The following is a 2,770-nucleotide window of genomic DNA, read 5'->3' as shown; positions in this document are numbered from 1 at the left end:
CCATCAGCGGTCACCCTGCTAATAGCATGCTTGGCAGATGTCCACTTAGCATCCATCTGTGCCATTTTAAGGGCAACAAAGTCACTACTTAATGAAGCAGCTTAATCCAATGCTGCACACTTCCAAGTAGTCCTGCTCTGATGGCTGCTCTATAAAAAGCTTAGGAACTGGACATAAGGTTCCTGAATGTTTAACCAACAAACCAAGCAGTGAAAATTAAACAGCCTCCTCGATCTGAACACTGTACTTCTATCCGACCTAAAACTGCATTTAACTTTTTAGCTGTAGTGTCTTCAGGTTAGCTCACTCTGAGGTTATGGTCAATTAACAGAGCTTTTATATTTAAATTAAGTTTATGTGTAACTATATCTTCTTTTTTTAAACTCTAAATGTCTTTAAATATATCCCTCTTAAATTTCACCTTTTTTAAAGGCCCATCGTTCCAACTTTTGTTGAGATCTCTTTGAATGCCCAGTCTATGCTAATTATTCCTTCAAGCTTTGTGGCTTAACAGATAACATGTTTATGGCTGCAGTGAATTTACAGATCATGGTAGGGCCAGGCACTGAGAACCTCGTGACTCGACATAAATTAATTGCTTGAAAAAATAAAAATAAAACAACAGGCCAGAAACCCCATGAGTGAGTAACAGAGCTGGGTCCAGCCGTCTTGACCTCTCGCCCAGCACCCCTTTCCCCGGGATCTCATGCCTAACTACCTCTGGTGCACATGCACCCACAGAGCGCAGAGGGCAGAGGCAGAGCTCTCAGCAGCCACTGGATACTGTTTTCTGTGATGTGCCCATGACCCGACCCGAAAATTACGGGCAGGATGAGAGTATAGACGGGGATCTTTGAAACTGAATGAAATATATATAACTAGCTGAATTACCTCGTGGGTGGGGGGAAATCATAGTTTTTCAGGTCTCAACTTCCTCATTGGTGAGATGAAGTCATGGGTACAAGTTGCCAAGATCCCTATCAGTGTTAAGTTCATAAGGTATTATAAGAACTTAAGTTACTGTGATCCTATGACTTTAAGGTTCCTAGTAGCTAAAGTGATCTGGAAGCAGAGAAGCCGGAGTCTTCCTACCACATGCACATATGAAGTCTGTAAACTCACTTTGAACACTTTGAGAAAATGCCTTGACCCAGGCATACATTTTAATAAATTTAATGTAGGTGAGGACTTCACTCATTTTCTGAACACGGTCATCTGTAGTAGTTACACATTTTCTCCTGAAATATGCAGTGATCCGAGACACAAACATCTGAAAGAAAAAAAGAGATGTTATTCTAAAATCAGAGCTTATCCAATTTAAGAGCTGTCTAGTCTCTCTGGGGAAGAAATCTGTTTAAGATTATTATAAATAAAATGAGGGTCATGTAGTTATACTATTTTCAATAAAAGTGGCCCGTTAAATTAGAATAAAATATTTAAGTCTTACCCCTTTGTAAGGAAGCTGAGACAAATATTTGTTCTCACAGTAATCACAGATATTGAGTGCTGCCAAACGGAAGGAGGAGGACCCTATCAGTGCCAACGTGAGACGGAGTGACTCAAACACTCTTGTGTTACCTGAGGGCAGGGTTCACCTGCTGGTTTCCTCCTTCACTCAAATTCTCTCTTTAAAATCTCATTAGGAGCCACTGCTAATGAGGCTCCTAATCAAAGTCCAGATTCTGCCCGTGTGGACCGAACAATGTCTAGCTCCTCCTAAACTTTTCCAACGTAGGAACAGCTTTGAGGAAGTTTCCAATAAGAGATGTGAAACTTCAGTGGTGCCTACTAAACATAACCCAATGGAAGTAACTTATCTAAGACGCTGCCAAAATGCAGCAAGGAGGCTTACTCACCATTGCTGGATAAAAGAGGATAAAAACAGCTGATCCCAGGAAGCCTGTTGGTCCCAGAATAATTACATTATAAATCATGCCCAATATGGCAACAATGGGTCCTCCGGCCAGCAGGCTGCCCACGGCGGCGGCCTCAAACATCCTCTGCCCGTCGTTGGAGCACAGGTTGATGAGCTAGGAGACATGGAGAGCAGTGAGTGGCCCTCTTGTCTCAGGAGGAGGTTACAGGACAAAGTGGGGACCTAAAGGGATGAAACAGCTCAAGCAGGGAGCTTTCTCTCTGCCCTGAAGCCAAGAACCCTTACTCACCTCCCCCACGGACTTCTCCTTAATGCTCTTCAACTTCAGGATCTTCTTAAACGCCATGGTGAGGATGGCCCCCCGCAAGCGGACAGCAGTTCGGTAATTCAATGCCCAAGTCATTGCAAGGGACCAGGAGCGCACGATTTCTGTCAGGAGGAGGCCCAGGACTAATAGCAAGCTGTACTGGAGGTTAGAATCTGTGCCCTGGGAGTATTCCAAGAGGTGTTTCACCATGAAGGCCTACAGGGAGAAACACACGCCACTGTCAGCACCGGCACAGCACCCACACACCACGCCGCAGCTTTATGTTAAGTTAGAAAGAGGAGGCCGCTCCACTGTTCAGTGGCCAGCGTAGAGGCAGGGACACACCTCCTCAGAGGCCCAGACATCACGGATGCCTGCCTGCAGTACTTTCCTCAGGGCGTCTTGCAGGAGGGAGTTCTAATTTGAAAAGCTCTTCCTTAAGGACAGCACCACAACTGTTACTCTTTCTAATGTAACATAAACCTGTCCATGAGCTGAAATTAATTCTAAACACACAGTCATTAAAAAGTATATATTTGACCTTATTCCAGCAGCTCCACACATTGATACATTTCTTTAAATGAAAT

At 44.0% G+C, this 2,770-nt stretch overlaps 1 protein-coding gene across 1 annotated transcript; it reads right to left on the bottom strand.

The window, feature by feature from the left end:
* Positions 1 to 855: 855 nt before the first annotated feature.
* LOC102771323 (multidrug resistance-associated protein 5-like) lies at positions 856 to 2,764 on the bottom strand. The gene is made up of 3 exons (XM_006777802.2): positions 2,166 to 2,764; positions 1,857 to 2,030; positions 856 to 1,270 (listed from the first exon to the last, which is right to left on the bottom strand). Exons 1-3 carry the CDS (start codon positions 2,391 to 2,393, stop codon positions 1,046 to 1,048), a joined length of 627 nt encoding a protein of 208 aa, XP_006777865.1. The 5' UTR covers positions 2,394 to 2,764; the 3' UTR covers positions 856 to 1,045.
* Between the last annotated feature and the right edge of the window lie 6 nt (positions 2,765 to 2,770).

This window comes from Myotis davidii, unplaced genomic scaffold (assembly GCF_000327345.1).
Source record: "Myotis davidii unplaced genomic scaffold, ASM32734v1 C64448173, whole genome shotgun sequence".
Classification (NCBI taxonomy): Eukaryota; Metazoa; Chordata; class Mammalia; order Chiroptera; family Vespertilionidae; genus Myotis; species Myotis davidii.
Note: the sequence above shows the minus strand (reverse complement) of the source record. Positions and strands in the feature narration are given on the sequence as shown.